Raw genomic sequence first — 25,885 nt, 5'->3', positions numbered from 1 at the left:
TCATTTTAGAAAACAACCGACCCTATTCAGGGCCACAAAAGTTATATTTTAATTTACTTTTAACATCTTTTAGACATGTTTACAATAACGCTTTATACTTTAATGTAATTAATTAAAATAAAATATAAATTAAAATTAGTAATATATTAAAATTTTCTCAAATACATTAATTAGGAATGCGTTTTATATAATTAATTATAAATATTACGCTTCTAACAAATTAATTTATACTTTGGTGAACCATTATCAATCCATGGCTGCGACCATACTTCCAAGGTACATTTGTCCTCTTTTCCACCTTCTAATTGAGGACAATTTTTAATTCCGGTTCTACAGATACTAGCTGCGAATGTTAAATTAATTCTGTACATTATTCCAGAGACAACTTGTGAGGTAGCTCTGTTAACCTCAATAATAATAGGTTCGTATGTTTTTTGTACAGTTCCGGAATATTCTTTTCTAGCAAGTTCTATAAACTTCAAAATGTCCGGTTGGTAAACATCAATTCTGCTTTGTCCACCTACCTGAAAAAGAATTTCACAGGTAAGATTGACAGGGGCCCAGGGGCTTAAAATTTTGAATGATTAATGAACTTTGTACAATAAATTGTACTTTTAATATATTATTCTATCTAAAATTTCCAACTATGTAGTCGCAGTTTAAGAAATTTTAACACTTGTAAGAAAAAAAACTTGATTGTGATAAATTTTTACCATTTTTACTAGCCCATAATATCGAGAATTAACATTAAAAATTTTTAATTTACGTTTTTTTCCAGAAAAAAAATTTGATTTACCGATCAAGGAAAATATTTTTATTAATTATTTTACGACGCTTTTTTTATTGACAAAATTTATTAAAGTAAATAATATTTAGAGTAAAAAACTTACAATAGGCGATGATAAATTCCTTTGTACTAGAAGTAGGACACAAACAATTAAAAATGAAAAACTTAGAAAATTGGCCATATTTACAGTTTATTTGGTAAAATTATTTTACTAATAATTAACAAGGAAGAATTATAATCGCCTCGAATGCGAATGAGGGGAATTTTTCGATTAAAACTCTTCTATCTAAAACAGATGCTTTTAAAAATTAAAATCATGATTACTTAATATTTATAAACTCTTTTTTCGCAAAAGATTAAAATCTTATCAGATCGTTTACGGGAAATTTCTTCTTTTACCTCAGAATCGATATTTTCGATAACAAATACATTGTTAAACACATTTGTAAATACCTGTTCCTGTTTATTGTTAAATGTGACATTTTAATATGAAAACTTTACTCCTCTCAAGTAATTTCTTTTTTATCACAAAGTTTATAAAATTCCCATGTATTCTTTTGTTTATTAATGCTTTGCAAAAATGCTTTTTAAAATTTTGTCTTCTATAATTTCAGATTGGAAATTAATGACAAAATTTTAATATAGATTAAATGTTTGCAAAGTTCTTTATTTTTGGAACAACAAAATTGACACAATTTTGATTAGATATTTGAGTGATTACGAAATAAATATTATAAATTGATAAAGTCCAAAATCAACCAAAGTCCGTTAATAATCAAAATAATAAAAGTCACATGAATATCAATTTATTTTAGTTCGATTTTGTAATCTTTATCAAATTTGAACAGTAAAAAAATTGTTTTAATTTCAAAATTGTACAATATTTGGAAAGAATTGTTTTTTGATTGGAAAAAAGTCAAGTCAAATATATGAACCTTTTTCACCGTCAATATATATTTCGAGTATAGGTTATATAATTTTTTACTCTACTGTACATTTTATTTTCTATTACATATATTTTATTTACATCTATAAATCTCTATCACATAATAGACATTCTTCTCAAAGTGAATTTCGAGTTTTGTTAATTGTATTCGAGAAAGTTACGCTTTATTTACAAAAAGTGCAGGACAATTTCACTTATTAAAACACATTTGTAATTATACAATTAAAATTTTCTGTAAAACCACTTTTATTCCGCTAATGTCGAGAATAATTTTAAAATTCTGAAAATCATTTGAAAATTGATGAATATCTTCATTTCGAAAATATTACTAGTAAAATCGGAAAAATATCAATGAATCTCAAGTAAAAAATTTCCCTTACGAGAGAAGTTTAACAATTTATTCTTGATTTACTTTTATCAACTCGTTTTAATTTTTATAAAAAAATTTTCACACTTTAACGAAGAATTTCACGTTTTTACTAATAGGGCAAAAAAGTGTAATTTTTAATGTAGTAATTACTATATTATTATTAATTTTTATTTTTTATTATTGTTATTATTTATTATTATTTTTAACAAATCTGGAGTTGTTAAGAAACTCGAGATTGAAATATAAAGTTCCTATTTTTTCTCGATAAATTATCTTAAATTCTAATAGCATCTTTTTCTTTAATTATATTTATTTATGTGAAAATAAAGAATTAAAATACACATTGGACATCATTGTCTAAATATCAAATTTTTTTTTCTTTCTCAAAATGTCTGAATAAAATGATTTTTCTAATTTGCTGCTGAAAAAAACTCATTTTTGAAAAACCCACTTTTGGCACATGATAATATTTATCGAACGAAGAAAATTATTCCTGAGTATGAGATTTGGGCACAAAGTTGTACATTGTACATAATTGAAGGAAAAAAACAGACATTTAATTGGACATAATTTGGAAAAATATTTAAAATTTGAAAGTAGAAAAATTAAAAAGATTTCTAATGAGAAATTATTTAGACGAATGATAAATAACACTTTGTTGAACAATAAACTGAAAAGGGCTAAAAGTTTAAATGAGATATTTTTGTTACTTTGAAACATTTTGGGCAGTTTTATAGAATTTTTTAAAAAATAGTTAGTAGAGAGCGAAGAATGTCAAAAATCACACACGTTCACCAAAATCGATATTACGTTTTGGTCCATAATCACTTTTATGACTAATTATATTACTTTATTTTTTATTGTGCATTTGGACGTTTTTTATGTACAAAATCCGTATATTCTCACTTTCACGGGTGTTCAGGACATTAAAATGCACTTACAATTAACCAACAAACATCGCATACAAAGAGGGTAGAAAAGTTTTTCTCTCAAACAAGGACAAACGTATTCCTAGTTCTGTTCTCTTTCAAACTGAATATGCTAAAATATTAGTTACGTAACATGTGCACAATATCTAATCGAGACATTTGAATCACTAGTTTCATAGAATAGACAATTTACTAGCTTGCTTGAAATCATTTAAACTTCCTTTAATTTTTAATATCTTTTAGAATATGAGAATTCAGTCCACTTTACAATTTCAGTTTCACTTTACAATAAAAGAAAAAGTTAGAAGTCGATTTTAAATCAATGAGAAAATCGAAAAATTTTCCAATTTTGAAAGAAATTGATTAGAAACAGATTTAAAAACAAACTAAAAGTAAATAAAATAATTCTCTAACTACATTTATTTATTTACACGACATGCGGAAAGAAATAAAATCTTTATCGAGATTCTCACTTACATGTAAAGAAAAAAGATCAACAGCAATAAAAATGAGTATTTTCGTAAAATAATGTCAATCACGCGGTAACGAAATAGTGCAAAAGATCATATCTTTGGTTTCATCTTAGGACTGAGAGTCAAATCGACGCTTTCAAATTCAAATCACATTTTCTTTTTAAATTTCGAATTTGAATTTCTCACTGGAAACGATTTTCAATATAATATATGTAAAAAGGTCGTAAAATTTGAACTTTCAATTTGCGAAGCTTCTGGTTACCTCGCTTCGGAGTATTTTTTCCCCCCGCTAACAATCTAATTCTATATAATTTCTTAAAACTAATCTTGTACTGCCTGGGAAATTAGCGACGAGGAATAATTATCGGAAGATCCACGAATTAACAGAGACTGGAAATTCCATGAGTGAGACTTTTTTCAAGAACAATGTGAAATTCACTGAGAGGCTCAAGAATTTGAATTAGGAACGTGAGCAACGTTGCGTTTCTGAGAAAGGAAAGCTCTTCGTACATTTCCACTGTGCTTCGTGCCTCGCTCATCGGACGCAGCATCGGATGCAGTAGTTGTTCTCTACAAAAATTAAAACTTGTGTAAGAAACTGTTTGGGAAAATAATAAAAAAGAAGAAAAGAAATTGAAAATTATTAAGAAATGTGCCTAACCTTGCGGATAGGCAAACGAACAACTGGAACTTTCCATCCTTTCCAAGGGTCTGACTGAAAGTGTTTATTTGATCGATCAAGTGGCAATAGCATCGCAAAATTGCGAATCTGTGACTGCTCTCCATGTGACCTCTTCTGTCTCTGCCGAGTCTCTGCGAGTACTGGTCCATTTCTTCAAGTAATGTCATTTCGAAATTCTCCTTCACTCGCACTGGGAAAATAAGAATAATAGAAATAATATTCTTAATCCAAGCAACCGAAACATCAAAATAATATTCAGTAAAGTTCATATGCAAACAGATTCAAAACATAAAATTTGCTGAAAAACAATATTGAACAAAATTTATTTTTTTATCAATTATTTCGATACTTACAAAAATAATCCCATACGAAAAAGTTGCGACCAAATATCCTCTGGTTTTTAAATCCAAAGAGAAAAATCTGTTCGAGTGATGGAACAAGACCGCCTTCTCCACAAAGTAAGGCAGTCAGAGATCCTTCCTGTGGATCCCTTCGATAATGAAATTTCACTATTGAATTCACAGCCTCTCCTAAAAATTATGCAATCGATTGTTAGTATTTTTACGAATTTCAGTTAATTTTCTCAACTGAAAATTAATCCAGAGTTGTCATTAAAATTTGTTTTTGTTTTTCCTTTATTTGCAGACAGAATTTTGACTTTTTCCCCAATCTCGATGAAACTTGAAAGAATGGTCAATTTATTATATTAAATATTAGTTTCATTTCTTTATTAATTTACCAGCAAATTTAAAAAATTAAAGAATTTTTCATTTTCAATTATTATTTTCAATACAATTTAAATGAAATTTCTCGAAAGAATTCAATTATTTGAAAATTTTTTGATAAATATTTTGCAAGAATTCAATGATTTTCACTACATTAATTTTAAAATTGAAAACATTTAAGAAAAATTATTAAAAAAGTTTAGAAAAAAAGAAAGAAACAAAAACTATTATTATTAATTATTCTATTAATATCAAAGATAGATTATTATTTTTATTAAATATTCAATTTCCATTATTGAAAAAGAAGAAAAACTTTTTAAATTACATCTAGAATTGATTTTAATACCAAGCATGTGTTGAAGTTCATTTTGAGACAATGAAGGTTTTCTGGGAATACTAGGAGATCTGCATCGTGGAGGAGTTGAACACGTTTCCACCAATTCCTCACTGTCGATACTCTTCGGAACTAAAGCTCCCACCAACAGTCTTTCCGTGGAACCGTCGTCTATACCGCGACCAAGCCATCGTCCACAAGGAAATTTAAAAGTGTGCCCCGTCACTTCGTTTCGCACCACAACGTGCTCGACCATCCACTTTGGAGACACTCCCGCATTGTCGTGGCCAATTCGCAAAGTCGACAAAACGCCCAGATTCTTGTGCTAAAAGGAAAACAGTGATACCTAGTTATTAGTGCATAAAATAAATAAATAAAAATATTAAATTTGGTATTAAATCAAAAACCTACATGAAAGACAAATTCGAGTGCTCCTCTCGGTATTGGAACAGGATTCGTCTCGCAGAGAGTGCCGGAAATCGCAATCCAACTATTGGCGGAAGTTGTCGCTGCGCTTGCCTTTCTGCTCGGAAATATTACGACCCTGTACGGTAATTTTGTGGAGGGATAATTATTAGTGAAGCAGAAGTAGTCAACAGCGTTCAGTGTCAATAGATGATACAGAAATTGCTCTTTTTCCTCTTCGCAGCGCAAAAATGCCGATCTCTTGTACTGGTTCCTGTTTTAATTTTAGCAGAATTATTATTTTCCAAAGTACTAAATTCAAAAATAAGAAATACAGCAATGATAAATTCTCGTCTTACCTCAACAATCCGCTATTAGTGAGAAGTGTCTTCAAATGTCGAGAGAGTAGCTTCTTCTCGAGCGCCAGTCGCACCCAAGCTCTGGCGTATCCAATGTGAGTTTTTATATCCGTCATCGCTTGAACATTTCGAATATCGAAGATTAAAGATTCGGGAAGAGGTCTTAGTTGTTCAGGACCTATTGATTTCCTTTCAACCGGCGTTCTACTCCTTTCAGTTCCTCTCGTCGGCGAAACGTCCGTTTCCAAAGCCAGGTTCGATAAGTCTAAGATTTCAGGAGAAAATTCATCAATTCTTCATCCCTTTCAAATACTTATTATTCAAACCAAAATGCATTCATTTAAATCCAGCAGGCAACTATTATTCTCAAAATCTGTTTATAAATTCAAACAAAAAGAAAACGAAAGCGAAATAATACATGAAAAAGTATTTTTATTATCAATAGGTGTATTAGATTATTAAAAATAAAAAAGGTAAATTGAAAAGTTACATGCACTTGACTATTTTCATGTAAAAATTGTCTAAAATTCAAAATCATAACTTGAGCAATAACAAAAATTTTCAATTCAAAAATTAACTGTAATTTACAATTTTTACCTTGTTTTATTAGCGTCGTCATGCAAATAAATACATTTTTACATAAATTCAAACGAAAAAAAAGGTAAATTTCACAAAACATATTTCCTTGTCACAAAAAAAATATTTCTTATTTGTACAATTATTAAAATAAAGATATTTTCCTAAATAAAAACAATCATAAAAATATTAATCTGTAAAGAAAATATAAATTAAATAGATTAGTTTGTTAGAAGATAAAAGACATGCCAGTAAATGAAAGTACAATCCACCAAAATGCAATTAAACGTGCGTGTTACAAGCCCAATGGAAAAATTTGTTAATAAATTTTCAAACTTTTGGTTTGAAAATGACGATTATTTTCAATATTTATTATTATTTATTTTGTCGTTTATGGAAAATATCATCGAGCAGAGAAACAAGTCTCGGTGAAGCCAAAGGCGACGGCTTACCGTTAAAATTGTTCTTGATATACGTAGCGATTTTATAAATGTTTTTCTCCTTTAAAGACGAAACGAAACGGTCCGTCAACCCAAAATAGTTAGTCGAAGGTTTCTTTGCTATTTACAACATAAATATAAACACAACAAATTAACAAAAAGTAATTAAATTAAACTTTAATTAATAATCATAAAATAATATAATAATAAAAATAAAATATTAATAACAGTCTAATAATTTATTAAAAATAAAAAATTTTTAATAAAATAAAGTAAAAATGAAAATTTTTTTCAGAAAAAATACTAGGAATTTTCGTAAAGAATAAAAAGATCGTTCCTCTAAATTCCAGAGCGAAAATTAATTTAAAACTAAAATAATTTGTCTGTAAAAGAAAAATATGTTAGAAGGCAGAAAATTAGTCAGAAGTAGAAAATAAAATTGAAATATACAGCTTTAAACATATTAAATATATAAAAAAATTTCGAAACTTTTGGAAAAGTTTGTACAATGTTAGAAAAGTTATTATTTCCATCGCCGTTAGCAAGAAGTTTGCGATTTTGTGAAACTAATATCTAAACATCAAAAGCGGTGCTTAACACTTAAAACTACAAAAAAGTGTGCAAATAAAACCGAAAGAAAGTTTTATTTTTTCATATATACAAATGTGCAAAGTTTTAAAACTCTTGAAATGAAAACAAAAAATTGAAAAGGTTAAATCCTTTCGATTTAAAGTCATGTCACACAAAAACTACTCATATTGCAAGTGAAATAAAACTAAAAGGATTGAATGTTGAGCAACGTACAGTCAAGCCGCTTCCGAAGCACGCACCAAGCCAACGCTGCATTTTCAATATCAAATTGAAATTTAATTTAACACTTAACGTAAAATGAGAGATTAATAATTACAGTTTAAAAACTGCGTTGACTGGAATCGTTTATTAATTTTTGTGTTTTATCATTTATAAATAAAAATGATTTGTGTGTTATGTTTGCAGTTTGCACTATGGATAAAATGGTAAAATTGTCAAAAGTGTATTTTCAATAAATGTAGGACATTTTTCTTCATAACAGAAAAGAAGGAAATGAAGAAATTTCGTTTACATACCAGGAGAGAGAAAATTCGCATCGACTGATTTTGAAGTATCGTTAGCGTCTTCCAGTTCCTGATACATATTGAGATGGGACCAAAGAGCACTCTTTCCCTGCTTGTTCTGTAAACCGTGACTCCAAACGCGTTCGAGCAAATCACAAAGACTCGCAACCAACGTATTTTCCTCCACGTCCGAAAGAGATTCACCTCCGTGTCCAAGAGCCACAGCTTCAGATCCCATTTTCTCAACCAGCATCCGTTTCGTTTTCGATTTACAGTCCTACAATTTTTAAAAATTAATCACTCAGTTCATTGTAAATTAACTTTGTAGGTATGTATTTCAATCTTTTTTTAATTAAAATTAATTATTTGTATTTTTTGGAATTTGCAATTACCCTCAACAAGGTTTCAACGAAAGTCCAGTTCGTTTGAGCAATTAAAGCTGGATTCAGGTCGGCGGAAAATTTCGACTGCGGTCTGGGCGACTGGGTTTCTTGCGGTGTCGTTACTTTTCCATTTGACTCGAGAGCTTTCATTTTGTATTTCCACTGGGTTTGTCCTCTTCTACTGCTGATGAGAGAATGCAATTAATTAACTAATTAATTTTTACTACAAATCAACTAAGGAATCAAAAATCATCATTTACAGGGCTCGAACCAGTAAAAGTATTTAAAAATACGAAAAATACGGACTTTACGGGGCAAAAATGAAAAATTACGGACCAATTAGTGACAAAAATATAACCAGTCCGAGTCAAATAAGAAAACATTTTATTAAAACTATAAATTCAATTTTTCATAACTATAAAACATGAAGATATCGATAACTCCGAGTCGAAGATTCGGAGTGATCGATTTCTTTGTGTTTTTTTAATAATTAAAGATAACCGAGTATAATAAAATAATTTACAAGAATTTTTAACTAAAATTCTTCTTTACGAAATTTCAATTATTCGTAAATTCTTCAATTAAATAAAAATTAGAAAATAAAAACTTAAAATAATATTAAAAAAATTCAATTAAACTTTTTCAAAAAAATTAATTTAAAAATTCAATTATTATTTCTAAAAATTCACGCCATATTGCTTTTAATATTCAATTATCATCTAAAATTTTAACTAAAATTCATTTTTGAATCCATTTTCATTAGAAAATTCTACGAGAATTCAATTATTTAAATACAAAAAGAAATAATTTATTGAATAATTGAATGTTTCTTAAAATTCAATTCCCATATATAAAGAATCGTTATCAACAAATTTTCAAATAATTGAATTCTTTCGACGAATTTTAATAAAATTTTTAAGAATAATTACATTTTTCGAGAAATTCGATTGTATTAAAAATAATTGAAATTCTGCAATGAGTTTTATTATTTATGAAAATAATTGAATTCCTAAAAATAATTTTATTATTTACGAAAATAATTGAATCCCCGTAAAAATTTAATTATTTATGAAAATAATTGAATGATTGCGAAGAAATTTATAAATAAATTTGTAAATAATGAAATTCTTGTGAAATTTTAATTATTTTTTGAAAATAATTAAAAGTTTGTGTATAATTTAATTACATTTTTTTTAAATAATTGAATTCTTTTGGAAAATTTGATGAAAATAGTAGATATTGAATTTCATAGAATTGAGGAAAATTTTTGAAAATAATTGAATTTCGGAGAAGAATTTAATTATTTCTATAAAGATAATTGTAATTTTGATGAGAATTCAAAAAAAATTTTGAACATAATTGAATTTCTGCGAAGAATAAAATTTTATTACTTTTGAAAATAATTGATTTTCTGCAATCATTTGTAATTTCTCTAAAATTCTCCAAATTATATCGTACAATTTACGAACTTTTCATCCTTGTTGAATGAAATTACGCACTGTTACGGACCTAGTTCGAGCCCTGTCATTAAAAACAATATCAGTGTCGTGGTAAAACGACAAAAAATGCACAATTTAATGGTAAATAACTATTCTTACCGAAGAATACTGCGGAAAGCGGGGAAGTAAACAATTTGTGTTAAAACATTGGAAATATAGTGAAAAAAGATACTTAAAATTAAAAGAATACCTTTGGGCGGGTTCTTTGTTGAGGGCCGTTCTATCCAAAAGAGGAAAACTTCGAAAATATGCAGCTCTATGTGGAACTATTTCAGTCGGAGGACTTGCTTCGAAGTCCACGTTAGTCAGCCTCTGTTCCAGCAAATTTTGCGTTTCCGTTACACTCGTGCAGACTTCATATCGAGGTGATCGAATTATTCCTTCTCCAACTCTTTTTCTACAAAAATAATATTGAAAAGTGAATTTGTTAAAAGGAAAAAATAGAAAAGTAGAAAAAATTATTTATAGAAAACAGATATTTACTTTAATTGAAAAATTCGTTGGTCGAACAGTCGAATATTGAAGTCCAATTCATTCCAAGCTGACATAACTTTACAATCGACGAGTGAGGCGAACATTTGAGTTTCAAGGAATCTGGATAAAAAGGGCAAATGTTGAGCAGGTTGATCCGAGAGAAAAGTTGCTTTATCGAAAACATGCATGCTGTCCCGATTATTTAGCCACTCGTCCTTATCCTGAGAGAAATGGAAACATTTTTTCAATACGAGCTAAAAATAGAATTTCACGAGAAAAGCGATATTTTCAATAGACACTCACTTGACTCGGATGAATAACAAAATGGTCGTAACTTGAAAAAAGCTGAACGAAACGATTCATAAAAATCTCCCGTATCGCATTATTGAAAATGAGCGTTTCTTGATATTCTTCATGGGACGTTATATTTTGAGTTTTTGTCAAATTTTCCGCCGACTCAATATCATCCAAAGTGACTCCTGTAAATTAGCAAAAGGAAAAAGTTAAAGGTTTTGTAAAAGAATTCCTGGCAATTTTATAGTTTATGAGGCAAACAAAAAAGACACAAAAATTCAGAATTCTCTTATGAAGTCTAAAAATTTAATTTTTTCTAGTACTTTTAATAAAATTTCCTGACTAATTCAAATTTCCCTGACTTGTGGCAAGCCAGTAATAATAATTTTGAAATTTGTTTGTAAAAACGTAAAACGAACCTGTTCTTTTGACAATATCAACGATTCTTTGCAAGGCGTCAGTCTGCATTGGAGGTTCAGGTCTGTCCCAATCAAGGACATCGTGCAAGGAATGTTTTCTTCGGGGAAGATGAATTCCGGAACCAGGAAGGGTTAAACTACTCGTCATGATATCACCATTCAGATAATTCATAACAACAGTATCAGTCCTGGAGAAAAAAATACTTGTTGCTAAATACAATTAAAATATTTTTCCTTAAAAAAAAAAGATTCCGCTTTACTTACTTTTCCAAGTGAGGTACTTTGTATTTATTCAGAAGAGATCGAATTTCAGCAATGAATTGCATTTTATGTGGAAAAACGGGTAATTCCTCGGGAAATTGACTCGTCGATTTGTCAATATCCACATAACATAAATTCGCCTGAAAATACGGTAATTGTATTGAAATTCAGAAAAAGAGACAAAAAAAGTAATATCGAAAAGTACTCACCTCGCTGGCAATTTTCAAAATTCCTCCCTCACTTTGAGCGTGGAGACCCATAATAAAAGGCACAGGGGCGTCTAAAAAATGATAGAGACTGGCGGGCAAAATGGGGACGTAGACGTGTTGCCAGGAGAAGGGAAACAGAAGTGCAGTCATACATTCAGAGACGACCATTAATTTGTGGAAATCGGAACTCCTCAGCAAAACTTGGTTCTCCAGAAGGACACAGGTGAACAGTTGAATAACAACATCGACTCCCAGCCAAGAAAACATCTCCTTTATTGGATAATCGAGGAGTGGTAATTCCTGTGACAGGGAAGGTTGATAAATCACCAAATCCAATGGAGATTTTGCCGGTTCGTCATTCGGAACGAAAAATTTTAACGATTTCCCAGATAGGGGAACCGGAACATTGTAAAGAAGATTGTAAACGTATGATTCTAAACTTAGCCCTGGCCCTGGATGTCTAGGAACGCATCTGTAAAAAAACAGAAATTTTATTAATTAGGTATCATTATTTTATTGTGACGCTTGAAAACTTATTTTAGGTTTTTTTTTAATTTTCATTTTGTAATCATCAGTAAACATAAAAAAGTCGATTTATATTTTCTTTATTTCAAATATTTCTGTATTAATATAAAACAATTTACAGTGTCCAATAACGTAGATAATTGAACAAAACCACAAAATTAAATATTTGCCATGATATATTGCAATTTCATAATAGGAACTCAGAAACTCAGTTCATTTTCCAAGGTCAATACGCACAACGAGAGAACTAATAAAATTTAAGCAATCACTTTGTCAATTAACAAGGAATACACAGTCTAACATTTAAGTACTTTTATTTTAGCTTACTTAACAAATGTACGTATTTAAAGTAATTAAACCATAGAACAATTGGAATTGATTGGAATTACTGTCAGAAACATTAGAATTTGAAAAACTGTAGGACATTGTTAAAAAATGAGAATACAAAAAATACTGCCATTTAGAAATCATTATTAATCACTTGAGAGAAATAACTTACTTTCCATTTCTGGATTTTATGTAATCACCTAGTTCATTTTTTTTGCAATCAATAATTTGTGTCGAACTGGTTGTGCAACCATTAAAAGCAACTTGGCAAAATAGTCAACTTTCATTTTCATCAAAAATATTTTATTTCTCCTTTTAAAATGAAATTAATTTTAATACTACACATTTTATTAAGAAATGAATGGCAAAAATATTTAAAATTATATTTATATGCGCAGATTTTATAAACTAAAAATTTTCTTTGAATAATGTTTCTCGATACAATTTACAAGTTTATATTTCAATGATTTCCAGACAAAATTTTGACTTTTTCCCTGACCATAAAGAATATTCTGATTCAGATTTTCAAAGAATTGAACTTTAAAACCTTTTAAAATTCAATTATTTCTAAAAATTCACTCTATATAATGCTTTTAATATTCAATTATCTAAAAATTTAACTGAAATTTATTTTTAAATTAATTTTTATTCGAAAATTCTACGAGAATTAAATTATTTTTTTTTAAATACAACAACGCATTTCCATAAAATTTTTAAGAATGATAATTACATTTTACGAGAAATTTGATTAAAATTGTATTAAAATTAATTGAAATTCGGTCATGAGTTTTATTTCATGATTTATTAACAAAAAAATTGAATTCCCAAAAAGAATTTTATTTATTAATCATTTATTTTTTGAAAATAATTGTCATCCTGTAAAAAAACTTAATTATTTAACTTAATAATGGAATTATTGCAAAGACGTTTATAAACAATTTGTAAATAATTTAATTCTTGTGAAATTTTTATTATTTATGAAAATAATTAAATGTTTGCGTAAAATTCTATTAAAATATTTGTTAAATAATTGAATTCTTTTGGAAAATTTTTGAAAATAATTGAATTTCAGCGAAGAATTTTATTACTTTTGAAAATAAATAAATAATTCAATTTCTGCAAACATTTGTAACTTCACAAAAATGTAATTTTTTTGGTGCTTTTTAAATTAAAATTCTTCTATAAATCCATTATTTTTAATAATTAATTAAATAGGTACATATTAAAAAATTTAATTACAAATAATTATTCTATGACAGTTCTTGAAGAATGAAGTTATTTAAAAAGAAATTATTGTTAGAAATTGAAAAAATTGAAGGTTTCGTATCAGAGTTCGTGGTAATTTAATAGTTTATGAGGCGAACAAAAAAGACACTAAAATTCAGAATTTTTTCATGAATTCTAAAAATTACTTTTTTTTCTAGTATTTTAATAAAAATTCCTGACTTTTCCCTAAATTCCCTGACCTGTGGCAGCCCTGAAGGATATTTTCATTTCCTTTTTAACTTTCATTCATGCGAATTCACATCACGATTTTTAATTAAAAACGCACAACTTTGCTTGACGTCTCTCGAGTTGCAATTCGAGGAAAAATAAAAATATTTCTTGAAAACTTACTTGTAGAGATTCGTGAGAAAAGTTCGTGCAGCATGAAGATAAGGTTGTTGGCAGAGCAAGGTTATCGATTTTGTTACTAATAATTTGTCTTTGGTCGAGTCATAATACGCTAAAGCGGCTCCAGGTGAATGAGCCGATAATTTAAAATGTCTTGGCAATGATCTTGTATTATGATTTTCTTGACCTTTCTTCTGACTAGAAAGAAAATTCTCTTCTTCTTCACTACTTCTATATAGATAAAAAAAAAGAAAGGAAAGAGAAACAAAAAAGAAAACGAAATTAAAATAACGAAAATAAAAACGTTCCTTCTTTCTTCACAGTGAAACAACAAAGAAGGAAGGCAAAGTAACAAATTAATTAAAACAAATAAATAAACTTAAATAAAAGTCAAATTATGTTTTTTATGTAATTTATAAATATTAAAAAATTAAAAAATATGGAAAACAAATCATAGAGTTTAATTTTGATGATTTATTTTTCTTACGTATTGCATGAGCCATTTTGGCCACTGCTTAATTCTGTGATGTGCATAGCTTGAAGTGTTTGCATAGCGGCGCAGATTTTCCGATTTCGACATTCTTCGTAGAAGACGAGACTGAAACCATATGTTCTGTGTCCGTCTTCTTTCGTGAGAACAAAAGAGTGAAACATCGGCTCCACCGCGTGTTTTTGAGTGCGAAATCGGAGGCCGCTCGGTAGACACAACTAAACGGAAAAGTAACAAAATTCATTTTAAAAAAGTACCAATAAGAAGCTTAAACACAGAAAAAAAGTAGTATTTCTTAATTACATTCAAATATAGAATAGTTTTTTTTAAATAAATATTTAAATACCTAATTGAATCGTTTTAAAGAATTTTATTAAAATTTTTTGAATTTTTTCCAAAAACGTTATTAAAATTTTTTGAAATAATTTTGCTATTTCAACTGTTAACAAATTGAAAGTACTGTAAATTCTCAAACATGGAAAAAAGTAGCTTTTAGTGTAACAAATAAAAAAAAGTATCCAAATAGCGAATTGTAAAAAAGCTATTAAATAGTAGGTTTTTGTAGATATGAGTACGAGGCCTGCAAAATATATCCAAAACTATATGCGCCAAAAGAATAATTTTTTATTTAGTATGGACTTGATTAAATTCCTCTCTTGCTATTTTATCTCTATATCTAATTTAAATGTTGAGTGAAATTCTTACCATGCAAACTGCATGTGAGTCGAATGGATTCCATGGCACAGAATCCGGATAATGTCCTAAAACTTTACTTTTATATGCTCGATCTAACGGTGTACTATGCAAAGAATCTCCTGAAAAAGAAAAAATTCGATATTAATACAATTTTATAAAAGAATGGATAACTAGAATAAGTAAAGAGAATTTTTCAAACTAAAAGAAGGGAATATGGGCAAAGAAGTTGAGTGAGAATTTTCTACTGAAGAAACAATTTTGGATACTGGCCATGCAGATTGGAGAGTTGAGACGGTTGAGACGAAAGAAAAATACTGAATCCCCTGAATCCTTAGAAATTCCCTCAAGACTAATACTTTCCTTCGGCAGACTACTCATCGGTCTTATTGCATCCTCTGCTATTTCGTCAAACATTGGCTCGTGAAAGAGACGATTTTTTCTGCCTATTGATCAATGTGTCTTCAAGTGACGGGGAGAAAAAATGAAAAAAATTAGAATCGCAGCCACGTCGGCAAGTGTATCGTTCGGAACTCGACCTGAATGGGCCTGTTGTCAACTTTTGGCACGACTCCAAGTGCACGAGAGTGTATGCCTAAAAATCTAAAGAGCTTCCGGTATTTCGTCAAAAGAGGAAAAAGAAACATGCTCAACAATTCTGAGCACTCTTCTTCGTTTACAAACAATTTTTTAGTTTATTAAAATATTTTAATAAACAGCCATAAAAGAAATTTTCGTTAGCAGTCAAAATTCAAATTCTTTCGACAGTCTTATTGTATTTTCTGACAGGAAACTCAATAGTCACACTTTTCGTTTTCCACTTTTGTATTTCAGATACGAAAGAAATAAAAGCACCGTTAACATTGGCAGCATGCCAGGAGATGGAAATTTTTCGCCAATAATCATCTTTATAGGAAAAGTTTCGTTGTTTGCAAATAATTCAGGAAAATGGTTCAACTGGATATTAATACAGCTGACAATAAGTTAGCATATATTTCAATACAAAGCGGCTTATTTTCTGCAAAATTTCAATTTTCGTTGTTTAAATAAAAAAGCACAAGGGATATTGTGCGAATTTTTCTATAAAAAATTTAGAAACATTGTTTTAAAAATATTTTCTGAATTAAACACCATTGAAACGAGAATGCGATAATTGAAACAAAAGTTGGTGAAAAAAAACAGTGGAAATTGCTAATTAAAGGACAAAATCGATTGAACCTCGAGCAGCGGGTCAATCTCCGGTTGAAAACTGCATCAAGCTGAACATTATATCCAATTAGAAAGGTTTCTGTACACAAGAACTTGAAAAATACAATTTTTAACAAAAAATCCTCAGTAATAAATTAATCAACAATATAAAATTATTAATTTCTTAATTGTTTTCATTTTTTCCAAATTTGGAAACTTTAGCAATTAATTAAGGAATCCAGAAAAAAACGATTTATATTTGATAAGAACATCTGATAAATCTGGATGAGAAACGAAAATCAACCCCACAGCAATCGTCAATTACTCCGTTGATATCTGATTTTTTTCTAAATTTATCTAAAATCGATGAACAAAAAAAACCAGAAAATATACTATTTATTTTTTTAATAGACAAATAACTTTTTTATAATAAATGATATTGTGATTTTTTTGTAACAAAGAAAGTATATTTGCTACTGGGATGGAGAAAAGTTGTTTATATAATTTATAGTTAATTGGGCATTAAATTACTTAAGAGAAAGAATATAGAGATGCATAAATTGTTTCGCTCTTTCATCGAACAAATTACATATCCTTCATCAAAGTGGGTAATTGAGCGTAAACTGTTTTAAACCCTCTCATCGGGATACTGAGGATATCCCTAGGACGTACCTGGAATATCCTCAATATTTCGATGCTCTAAGGAAAATAAAAAAATATTACTTCATTTTTAAATAAATATTTAATCATTATTATTTTTTCATACAGAAATTAAAATTTTCAAAAATTTGAAATTCAATAACAATATTATTATAAAACATGAAGATATCGATCACTCCGAGTCTTCGACTCGGAGCAATCCATTCCTTCATGTTTTATAATAATTAAAACTTGCTACTTTGTTATTGTAACTTCTTCAAAAATTCTTTTCATCATTACGATTATTCATTTCTAGAATTTTCAACTAAAATTCTTCCAATTTTTTTTTTTAATAATTCCCTGACTTTTCCAGGTTTCCAAGTTGCGTGGCAACCCTGAAATATAGTAAAATCTACAAAGAATTTATTTAATAATGTCGCACTTCTTTTTACAGTATTACAGTGTAAGCAATTTATCTGCCAAATTGGTTGGATGGCTTCGAACCCTTCCTTTATTGAAATTCATAAAACAAAGAACCAAACAGATACTTGAATTAATATATTGAATAAACAACAATTGAAATTGAACCTTGAATCGTAAAATATCAAACGAAATCTAATTTCAGGGCCAAAGTGAACGAGTCTTCTTTGAACACTTTTTTTTTTTTTTAATTATATTATTTATACATTTTCTTACAACAAAAGAAGTTCTAAAATTTGTCAAATTTAAATATTATTTGAATAAAAATTGTTACACTCTAAAGCAAACTGTTCAAATAAACATAAAAATATTTATTCCCAATTGAAAAAAAAATAAACAATTTAGCAGCTAAGTATTAAAATAATAAAGTTTCTTAATTTTTGTACATGTTAGTTAAAAATTAGAGATAAATTTTATCAGCTTTTTCTAAGTTTTAAATAAAAAAAATTGTTTATGCCAAATTTAACAAATTAGTTAATCAAATTACTTAAAAAGTGCATCGAGTATATCCTTTCCTAAATCGAAAAATGAAGCCATTGAAAACGAAGAAAGTAATCGAGTGAACAGAAAACCAATGTGTAAAAAGTTTAGCCAAACCAAACCAGGGACTGTATCGATTACTTTTTTCACGCACTGTTCAATATTTTCGACGATCAAGTACAAGCTTATAAACCCTTCGCCAGAGGCACTAAACTGCACTAAACGGGATTATACTCAAATCATATATAAAAGTTTGAATACTATGTAAATAATCCACAACCATTAAAATTTTATTTTTTTCGTCTCTAAAAATTTAAACATAAAAATTTTACATATTTTCAAAAATTATTTGGATTTTTAGACATGAATAACAACGGGCCAATAGGTAAACAATAATGACAATAATCAATTAACTATGCAACGATATTAAAATGTCAAAGAAATAGTTAGTGGAAGTGTTACAAACTATTTAAAATAATTTTTATTATCTCTAGTATTTCGATGGTAATTAATAGGTCAGTCTGAAAAAATTCAATATTAAAAAAGAGACATTCACCTGAAAAGTAAAGTATAATAAGAAATTAAAGCGTATTGTCTCACGTGTGTGAAAATCAGTCTGTTCTTAACAACTTGCTACTCGAATAAGTTTCTCCCCTCAATATGATGTCATCATGTGGGGTCATTCATACGAGAAGGGTTCGACTTTTAAGTATACATCGTATACATGTTTTAAAGGGCGGAAATGTGTTTGAAATTAGTTTAAGGCGCAAGCCATTCGTCGCAGGCCACAAAGTGCCAGATCTATTTAAAAGTCGACACCGTCGACACAATTGTTTCTCAAACCATAACCTCATTACCACCACCTGCATATTTTTATATTTTCTCTGCGGTTTTTCAGCGAAAGGACTTTAAAACCTTTCAAATAATATCAAGAACAGACTCGATTTATATATTTCATCATTAATTTCAAGGAAAGAAAGAAACTCGAAATAAACGAATCATTCAATAAAAACGCCATTTATTAATTCTTGTCAGAAGCAACTCAACAGGCAAATGAATGAAATGAATCAAAAGTTTACTTTTAGTTCGCGAGACTATTCGATGGTTACTGAAATTAAAAGGTTCTTTTTTATTCAAATTTTCAACTTTTGAACATTAAAACTAAAATTCAGTCTTTATGGGATGAGGAAATTTAGGTGGAATTTTCTAATTAGTTGAAAATAACCATAGACTTGACGCTGTTTCCTATGTAAGTAATTTTGCATGACTAGAAGACAACGTCCCGTTGCAAACTTGGCAGCAAATTGGTGTAGTGAAGATAGTGAAGCAGATCTTAAATAAATAATTGCCCTCTGCATTGTCAGGAAGCTTCTATATATTCTCTCTACAACAAAGACGGCTTAAGGGCCGTATCAATTACGTTCATCAACTTTGACCTTAACTTTGCGCGACCTCTTTTATGACAACTATTTTTATTCGTCGAGTTTAATTATCGGGACTTGGGCGAGATTATTTCATTTCAGAATGAGCATTCAATGAAACTGTAAACTAGATTACTTGAATCATCTTTCAAAATAAAATTATTTTATTTTCCATTTAGGAAAGCAGAATTGATAACTTACAATACATTTAATAAATAATAATTTAAATACGAGAACAATGAAATATTATTGTAGCGATATTCAACTCAGTATATTAAAACAATATATTTTATTATGTATCGTTTGACCAATAATAATTGGTCATTAAATCGTGTGTGACTTTATCGTTTGAATAAGTACTTCTTACGACCAACCCATCCTGTCACCGCCCTTATAATGACTTTAAATTGTCTCGATCACTTAATATTTCTCCAACGTTGCACCTTTACTTTTTATTAATTTTATAATCCTTTTAAAATTCGTAAAAGAATCAGATCTTTTGTACAAAGTCTTTTTTTATTATTGTATCATTAACTTTTTAAAACTATATTGATTATTGATATTATTTTATCGAACAATTTACAAACTTTTTGTCTTTTCTCACGGACCTTTTTTCAAAAAAACTGACTTTTACAGTACTTATAGTTCGAGCCCTGAAATATTTATTTTAATACTTCTAAAAAAATTTAATTTTAAATAATAATACTATAATTATCATCTACTAATTTAAATAATAAAATCCACTACTAATTATCACGGAAAATACATTGTTTTCCAGCCTTTGCCTTTTTACGGTGAGATTTTCTTATTTAGACAAGAGAGATTATTTATAACTCTTTGCGACCAGTGACCTCGGTTTGAAACACATTGCAATATTCCTCAGGAGTCCCGACTGTTTGCTCAAGAAATGAGACAATTTTAAACGTTGAAAATGACGTGCTGTGAGGTCTACATCTAAGGGTGGCGCAGCTGCAGTTTTCTAGCATCTTTTCAAAAACCTCCCTTTCACACACACAACTTGAGAAACGACTCTATAGGCACTAACCATGAATCAACTTCCTGCTTTTTGGCGGACAATTTTCTCCGCACACATTTCGAATAATGGGAGGAGCACATTTTTTCTTTTTCATTTTTAAATAAAATAAAAATTTAATTATAATTAACGCGAATTCCTATTTTTTTATTACATTTTCCACAATGCTGAATTTATTAATAAAAGTGGCAGTCTAATTAAAAAAATTTCCATCAAGCGAGTTGGAAAGTGGTCCAGCTCTGAAAGAACAAAGGTTCTTCTTTAACACAGCCTGAAAGAATTGTGCCTATTTTTAATTAGTTTGAAAATGTGTCTAAATAGAATATTGACAGAAATCTTCTTTAAATTAAAACAATCTTATTTATTAATTTAGTTTTACATTTAAGGAAATTAAAAATTAACCGTAATTTATACAAAATATTGCAAAGGTTTAAATAAAGTAAACTTATTCAAGAAATATAATAATTCAACATTTATTGAATAACATCTTTTGTGCCTTGAAATTTAGTTTGACAATTGAGATTTTCGAAATTCTTTCTCTATTTAAAGCCCCTATGTAAAAAGTACACTTTAGCTTCTTAGAAATTTTAACCATCCTTTTATGATCTTTTTTTTTTATTAAAAAGGACAGCAATTTCTCAGGAAGATCCTTGCCACTTCCTGCGGGCATTATTGTTTGCGTGCGCAGTTTGAGTTCAAGAGGACAATGAGTTGAAATCAGAGCGTCTTGTTTATAGAAAATGGGACAAGGAAAATCCTTTTCACTTTTTACACCTAACGAAACAATACAAATAATCGAACTTTCACAAAATGAGAACATCTGTAACTAGAAATGAAAATTCCGTCGAACAAACAGATTTAAACGAAATAATTGCAATTATCAGCAATAAAAATAACTTATAATTGAATGACAATTTAAAATATTTAAACAATTTCTTGCGATTTTATATTTCGTTCGATATTTATCAGATGTAAATAATAAGCATAAAGTAATTTAATATTTTAAGAAGTCATTATTTTTATAATACAATTAATAAAAATAATTATACAAAAAAGTTGTTTTATAACTTCTAATAAATATAGTTACTTTTTTATATAAATTGGAGAAATTGTAAATAGCCTTTCTTTTCTAAATTGACATTCGTTTTGTCACAGTTGGTTAAGTTCATCAAATCATTTTGTGTATTCAAGCAAAACATATATGAATAGCATACAATGAACAAAAAATGTTATTTGCCTTAAAACAAAAACAACTATTGTACGAGAATAATAATCGCCTTCAACTATAATTCCAATTAATATGAATCATTAAATGAAAAATAATAAATTGCCTTATCACATTACTGATTTTAATTAATAGACTCTCGATGGAAATGAATGCACAAGAAAGTATTGATATTCGTTTGACAATGTGGAAAATTGTTTTGTTCTCGAAAATATAAATCCTATTAAAAAGGAAAATGTGGGGCAATCACACGCAAAACAAACACACTTTATGAGACTCTAAAAGTTATCTCCCTTTCTTGTATTTCATGTCATCGCTTTTATCTAAAACTTCAACTGCCGTATTTATCTTCAAAACATTTTTTTCCACTTGTTATTTGCTCACTTTTACGTAATTTTCGAAAATTCCGATTCATCAATCTATTTTATCCACTTTGCAATAAAATTTAAAACAATACAACTTGTCATTGGCTTCAAAAAAGTATAGTTATCTGAAAATCACGAATAAAAAAAACGAATCAACGAATAAAGAAAATCATTGTTGATTTAAAGTTATCAGTAGAAAAAAAGTCGATATTTGCGAAAGTAAATAAGTTTGCTTTAATATTATTGTAATCACGTGTTTCCCAATGTTTGTTTTTTTAATGAGAGAAATAAAGAGGGAAGTTATTTAAAAACAATGATTCAAGTTACCAAAATATTTATCGGGTTCGAGGCCCGAGTCCTTGTCCAGGCCACAGATGACGAAGTAATCCGCGAACCTAGATGGATGTTGTTCGGGGCCACGTAATATTGCTAAACTCCCGTTCATCTTTCACTCAGGAGCACATGTCATTTAACTTGTCAAGGACTTGCATTTTCACTCACGTCACAGACGATTTGTAAAACACATATACAAACACACAACTTCACAACTGTCATTGCACGCGCGAGCTAAACAACAGCTGATGTTGACACAAAGCGAAGAAACCTCGCTCTGTCGACTGGTCGACTGTCAGGAGGGTCATTCTCAATCTGGAGGAAAACAATTGATCTTTACTCTACTAGCTGAAGTTAACTTCGGATGCGCACAGTGTTGCCAACTCCTCTCTGACAATGGTAAGGTAGATTGTTACTTTATCGCTACAATCAGGGTTGGGAATCAAACTGAGAATGACACTATCTTTTTCTATCAGTAACAGTGGCGACTACTATCTCACTCCTGAATTTGACTTTAATTAATTAAACAACGAGTTTTGTCGGATTTCATCATTATGAATTCAATTATTTGTAGAAATAATACATTTTTTCATCAAAATTGTTGAAAATAATTGAATTTATATTAAAATTCTTGAAAATAATCGAATATAATTAATATTTTTAAAATTAATTGTATTCTTTCGGGAAAATTTATTAAAATTGATTTGAAAATAATTGAATTTCTCAGAAACATTTTATTATTTATGAGAATAATGAAATTCACTTGGTGCGCGTATCATTTGCTAGTTTATATTAAATAATTGTGGAAGAATTTAAAAAATTATTTATCTAATATGTACATACTATCAATTACGGGTTATTCGAAAATAATAATAATTGCATTTAAAACATTTGATAATCGTTAATTTAATGCAAATATATTATTAATTCTGCTCTTGTACAGTTTTATAACACTAAATATAATTTTTATACAACATTAAAAATCACATGATTAGTGATGCATTTAAACGAGAAATAATTTAGAATAGAAGAAAACCAGAAATTCCTGAAAAATACATGTAGGTTGCTCTTTTTAATTTATGAAATGAAAGATTCTCGAATGCAACACTACGCACGGCACGGTACATCTATAAAGATTTAAAATTAAATCAGTCTCAAGATGTCTCATTAAAATTAAAATTTATGTTATAATAACAAATTTATAGAAGAATATAAATTAATTTTTCTTCTTTGATTCTTTACTGGCAAGTGTTTGCCATTTACGCAAAAGCAGGCAATCTGATAGTGTGTACTCCTTTCTTTGTTTGCACCAATCATGTAAAAACTGAATGGCGCCTTCTATTTTTCTGGATTGTGAAGGACTTTTCGATTGAAGATTATCAATTTTAGTTACAGGTGACTCCGATTGGAAGATTTCTTTGGAATAACAATTTTCATTCTTAGGTACAACTGATGATTGTTCGAATTCTTCTATTTGGCAATTTTCATTTTCTTTTTTAAGCTGCTCTACAAATTTATTAAATTCTTTTGATTCATCTTCAGACTGCTCGAACGATTGGTTAAATAAATTGTCAATTAACGTTTCATTGCTAACAGTTTCATCTCCTTTTTTGGTGACAAATTCAATTATTTCGTCGTCAAGTAGCGGCTCCCATCCTGTATCGTACAAATCTGCATTTAGCCACCTTTTGATGCTCACTGGATAAACATTTTCGAAACCTAAAAAATTGAAAATGGGATAAATTTGACAATTGGATAAATTTGACATTAGACAGTATGAATATTTTTTAATTACCTTTTATGTTGTTCAGCATTTGACAGAAGCCTTTGTACAATCCCTCCATCGTCTCGTCATCGTGATCGACAATCTTCTCATCGAACTGTGATGTACCATAGAGTTTATTCCAGGCATTTCTCAAGTGAAAAACGCTTACGGATTCAAATGCACTGGCAAGTATAAAACAACAGTCTTCCATTGTGTGGGACTCTAAAAACTCATCGACAGTTATGCTTTCATCAAAACTCACTAAAGATTCAACTAAAGCTCTTCGATAGATCCTTTTTGTCTTCTCAATAATACCTTGACCCATTGGCTGTATTAATAGCGTCACTTTCGTTGGTATAAATTTTACTTGAAAATTCTCATTCACTGAGTTGAGAATCTCCTCCGACGGATGGCACTTGGCAGTGTCAATTAATAGTAAAACTTTACCGTGATTTCCCGTTTTTTCCTGCATTTCCAGCACTGATGGAATAAAAATATTTGTATACCAATCGAGAAAAATTTCCGACGTCATGCTTGCTGCAGATTGATTTTGATACATAACAGGTAGCTCTAGCATATTCTCTGCAGTATTGAAACTTGATCGCGAACTCCAAGATTTACCGACTATTAAAAGTGGTAAGGCGAAAGAACCATCTGCATTCGCGCAAAATAGAATTGAAATTCTTTCTTTGCTGTCCCTCCAACCTAAGGAATAAATTTGAAAATAATTGAAATTCGGAGAAGAATTTTTAATTTTTTTTCTAAACATAATTGAAATTTAGACGAGGATTTTTTAAAAATTTTTGAACATAATTAAATTTCTGCGAAGAATTTGATTACTTTTGATAATAATTGAATTTCTGCCATTTCTGCAAATATACCTTGTGGATTCTCTTCTTTTCCATTCGGCAGACTCTTCCAAAACATCCCACTCTCATCTGCATTAAAAACCAAACTCAAATCGTAATTTTCGTCCTTAATGAACTGTTGAAATTCTAAACACACTTCGACTGCAGCATCTCCACTTGAGAATATTACTTCTTCCTGCGATATTTTAATACCGTAACGTCTCTTGAAAGCGTCCAACCAGCCAGTGGTGGCTTTAAATTTTTCTGAACCGTTTAACCTGTCATTTAGAAAGAGTGCTTTCTCGCAAATCATCGGACCACTCAATGGTAGACCCATTTCACGTTTCTCGTTGTACCACATTAATACTGCTCTTTCTAACTCCTCATTATGAACTCTTTTAATTACCTTTCTCCTTTTCAACGCTATTTCATTCAGATTGCTTACATCTTTCAGACTTCTCTTTCTTCTTTTTAAATCACCAACTGCTGTTCGAGAAATATTGTAGTGTTTCGCTATGGACGAAATTGTTTTTCCTGCATTGACAGCTTCGATGATTTTCAATTTATCACATAGTGGGAGAAACACATGGGGCTTTTGCTGGCGACTGCACATTTTTTGTTCTTATTTTCTACACTATTTACTTTCAATTGCATACGAATTAAAAATCGCATTCATCAGTCTTCATTATTGTTTACTCGTTTACTAAACAACAAAAAGGTTATGTTGATATTGTTGACCTTGTTGACATTTTCACCATAAACCAAGCAAGCAGATAGATGTTCGACAAGGTTGCATAGTT

The 25,885-nt window shown here is 29.1% G+C and overlaps 2 protein-coding genes across 10 annotated transcripts; both read right to left on the bottom strand.

The window, feature by feature from the left end:
• Positions 1-22,800, bottom strand: LOC122499029 (DENN domain-containing protein 5B). Of its 9 annotated transcripts, none has more exons than XM_043607066.1 (21): positions 22,467-22,800; positions 15,321-15,430; positions 14,613-14,833; positions 14,129-14,356; positions 11,660-12,131; positions 11,454-11,590; positions 11,190-11,377; positions 10,780-10,955; positions 10,486-10,697; positions 10,193-10,399; positions 10,102-10,110; positions 8,513-8,687; positions 8,133-8,397; positions 7,831-7,866; positions 6,011-6,275; positions 5,658-5,925; positions 5,259-5,571; positions 4,541-4,717; positions 4,167-4,377; positions 891-4,075; positions 1-524 (listed from the first exon to the last, which is right to left on the bottom strand). In XM_043607066.1, the coding sequence occupies exons 1-20, from the start codon at positions 22,582-22,584 to the stop codon at positions 3,886-3,888; spliced, it is 3,978 nt and encodes a 1,325-aa protein (XP_043463001.1). In that variant the 5' UTR covers positions 22,585-22,800; the 3' UTR covers positions 1-524; positions 891-3,885. The 9 variants fall into 9 exon arrangements, with proteins under 9 accessions (XP_043463001.1, XP_043462996.1, XP_043463002.1 ...); XM_043607061.1 differs by lacking the exon at positions 7,831-7,866 and adding an exon at positions 7,039-7,146 and having other exon boundaries at positions 14,129-14,353; XM_043607067.1 differs by having other exon boundaries at positions 14,129-14,323.
• Positions 22,801-23,367: 567 nt separating this feature from the next.
• LOC122499031 (jerky protein homolog-like) lies at positions 23,368-25,841 on the bottom strand. The gene is made up of 3 exons (XM_043607070.1): positions 25,119-25,841; positions 24,268-24,942; positions 23,368-24,191 (listed from the first exon to the last, which is right to left on the bottom strand). Exons 1-3 carry the CDS (start codon positions 25,696-25,698, stop codon positions 23,689-23,691), a joined length of 1,758 nt encoding a protein of 585 aa, XP_043463005.1. The 5' UTR covers positions 25,699-25,841; the 3' UTR covers positions 23,368-23,688.
• Between the last annotated feature and the right edge of the window lie 44 nt (positions 25,842-25,885).

The sequence above is a fragment of the Leptopilina heterotoma genome, unplaced genomic scaffold (genome assembly GCF_015476425.1).
Source record: "Leptopilina heterotoma isolate Lh14 unplaced genomic scaffold, ASM1547642v1 Lhet_163, whole genome shotgun sequence".
NCBI lineage: Eukaryota > Metazoa > Arthropoda > Insecta > Hymenoptera > Figitidae > Leptopilina > Leptopilina heterotoma.
Note: the sequence above shows the minus strand (reverse complement) of the source record. Positions and strands in the feature narration are given on the sequence as shown.